Below are 2994 nucleotides of genomic sequence, written 5' to 3'. Positions count from 1 at the left end.
AGCAGGTGGGATGGGGGCTGTGAGCACTAACAGGGAGGAGATAAGGGGAAAGAAAAACAGCTCCAGGCTGGGACAGCTCCAGGCACCAGAGGCATTGGCAGGGAGTGAAAGAGGTTGACAACACAGGCTCAGTGGGGGGTGGTATTTAGGCATCTCCTTATCAGTGAAAGTACTGTTTACATAACAAGTCCCCTGGTCTCTCCTCCACCCAGCAGAGCCTCTGCCCTCACTGCCCCGGGGTCCTGGGCAGGAGCTGCCTCCTTGGCAGCCAGAGCTGCAGCAGAGGAGACTCTCCCCAGTGCCCATCTGTCCCTCCCTGGCATTGCCTCCCTTGGCAGAAGCATTGGGGCATTGCTCCTTGGTTCTCCACCTGCCCCTGCTGCTGCTGCTGCTCCTGTTTTCAGGCTCTCTGGGGATGGGGCTTTCAGCTGCAGCTCAGCAACTGGCCCTGCAGGTCCTGTCATGCAGATGTGTCCATGGCAGCAAGGTGCCCAAGCCCCCTTCGAGCCTCTGGGTCTCTAGGAATTGCTGCCCATGGGCTGGGGATAAATCTGGCTCTTTTTGCCAAACACCCCAACCTCAAGGAATAAAAAATCTCAGAGATGTTTACTGGGGAGGGGAGTTTTCAACTGGATTCCTCTGCTCTCAGCAGCATCCAATTTCCTGTCAAGGGAACAGCTGGGTGTGAGCCTCCTGCAGATTCCAGAGGTGCAAACCCAGGGCAGCTGAGAGCAAGTCTGATGGACAGCCTGGCTCTCCTCACTCTGCGCTAAGGCTCTGCCCGTTTGCACCCCCGCACTCTCCATGGAGCACTTGTAGCGCAGCAGCAATGTCCAGGCTGTCTGCCTTCAGAACGCACTCCTCAGGTAGGACAGGGCAACAGGAGCCAAAGCCACAAGAGCAAAGCCCCACAGCTCTGCTCTGCAGCCGGGGGCCCTGGGAGGGACAAGGCTGAAATCTCTTGGACTTCTGGACTGGAGTTAAGCAGCGATGACTGCGGGTTCCTCTCTGCCTGTTGGGGCACAGCAGGACTGACTCCTGCAGAGCCCACAGCAGAATCCCTTGCTCCCCACTGCCCCCTCAGCCAGCAAACACCAGAGCTCCAGCCCGGGAGCTGCAGGAAGGTCTTTCTGGAAGGACAGAGGCTGGGAGGGGTGGGGGTACTGTGAGAAATGGGCAAATTGTGTGCAAATAAGTCACTCGTAACCATTCACTAACTTTTCCTCCTTGGGCAGTCCCTAATTTGCAGAGGCAGCAGATGTCCAAGAGCAGCTCCATCACCGAGTTCCTCCTCCTGCCATTCGCAGACACACGGGAGCTGCAGCTCTTGCACTTCTGGCTCTTGCTGGGCATCTACCTGGCTGCCCTCCTGGGCAACGGCCTCATCATCACCGCCATCGCCTGTGACCACCACCTGCACACCCCCATGTACTTCTTCCTCCTCAACCTCTCCCTCCTCGACCTGGGCTCCATCTCCACCACTCTCCCCAAAGCCATGGACAATTCCCTCTGGGACAGAAGAGACATCTCCCACTCAGGTTGTGTTGCCCAAATCTTTTTCTTTCTGTTCTTTTTTGGAGCAGAGTTTTCTCTCCTCACCATCATGTCCTACGACCGCTACGTTGCCATCTGCAAACCCCTGCACTACGGGACCCTCCTGGGCAGCAGAGCTTGTGTCCACATGGCAGCAGCTGCCTGGGGCACTGGGTTCCTCAATTCTCTCCTGCACACAGCCAACACAATTTCACTACCACTCTGCAAGGGCAATGCTGTGGACCAGTTCTTCTGTGAAATCCCCCAGATCCTCAAGCTCTCCTGCTCACACTCCTACCTCAGGGAAGTTGGGTTTATCATGGTTAGTGCCTGTTTAGGTTTTGGGTGTTTTGTTTTCATTGTGGTGTCCTATGTGCAGATCTTCAGGGCCGTGCTGAGGATCCCCTCTGAGCAGGGACAGCACAAAGCCTTTTCCACGTGCCTCCCTCACCTGGCTGTGGTCTCCCTGTTTGTCAGCACTTCATTTTGTGCCTACCTGAAGCCCCCCTCCATCTTCTCCCCATCCCTGGACCTGCTGGTGTCATTCCTGTACTCAGTGGTGCCTCCAGCAGTGAACCCCCTCATCTACAGCATGAGGAATCAGGAGATTAAAGAGACATTGAAGAAGCTGATTCAATCAGCTGTTTCTCAGCACCATTAACTTGCCCATGTGTCTTCAGAAGTGATTTCACATTCATTATGGGAACCTCCTGTGCTTTGGGCATTTTCTCTGTGATAACCATGTTTGCCCATGGCTGCACCCACTCCACTTCCCCAGAGGCATGAACCAGCCTGTCTGACCTAGAAGTCTCTTCTCATGTGTCTGGCACGATGGTACACCTGGTCTCCCATGTGGCATCTCTGTAATAAAAGGGGATTTCCTCAATGTCTGGAGTTTGGGCTCTTCTTCCAAAGCTGAGGTCAGGCTGAAGAAATTGCCCCCACAAGGCCGAGCTTCTGTGCTTGGGTTGTCCATGGGAGGAGGGCATGGGGCATTGTGTAAGGGAAAGGGCATGGGCTGACCCTTCACCTGTGGGTGCCCAGTTCCCCCAGAGATGGTGAATGATCACAGGGACCTGCCTGTGACTTTCACCCATGGCTTTCAGTCACCACAGCCCACTCGCTCTCCAGAGCAACACCACCAGCTCAGGGCCCTGTGGAGAGCATGGGGACGGGGGTAGGAGTGGCAGGTCAGGTCAGCATGGAAACATTTCACTGGTGAAAGGCTCTCTGGGGGCACGCATATCCCTGGAGAAAAGCAGAGGATCAGCACTGTGCTTCTAGGGGGAAGAAATCATCAAGAGAAACCCATTGCTGGGGCAACTGGAGAAACCTGAGGAGCCTCTGGGACAGGAGTCTTTTCCTGGGAGGGGGGCTGGCACAAAAGGTCTTGCTGGGAGTGGACAATAAGGATGCCTTGGAGACAGGAACAGGGGACACAGGGAGACACTGGCCTCGATC

General features: G+C 55.6%; 1 protein-coding gene across 1 annotated transcript; it reads left to right on the top strand.

Moving 5' to 3' along the window:
* Positions 1-1258: 1258 nt before the first annotated feature.
* Positions 1259-2194, top strand: LOC141917132 (olfactory receptor 14A16-like). Its single transcript, XM_074810224.1, has one exon. The coding sequence runs from the start codon at positions 1259-1261 to the stop codon at positions 2192-2194; it is 936 nt and encodes a 311-aa protein (XP_074666325.1).
* The last annotated feature ends 800 nt before the right edge of the window (positions 2195-2994 follow it).

Source organism: Strix aluco, chromosome 34 (assembly GCF_031877795.1).
Source record: "Strix aluco isolate bStrAlu1 chromosome 34, bStrAlu1.hap1, whole genome shotgun sequence".
Lineage (NCBI taxonomy): Eukaryota > Metazoa > Chordata > Aves > Strigiformes > Strigidae > Strix > Strix aluco.
The sequence above is the reverse complement of the archived record's forward strand: the minus strand, read 5'-3'. Positions and strand labels throughout refer to the sequence as shown.

What these genes read in the sequence shown, in the direction of transcription:
- LOC141917132 (XM_074810224.1), top strand. Translation starts at nt 1,259, where the DNA reads ATGTCCAAGAGCAGCTCCATCACCGAGTTCCTCCTCCTGCCATTCGCA.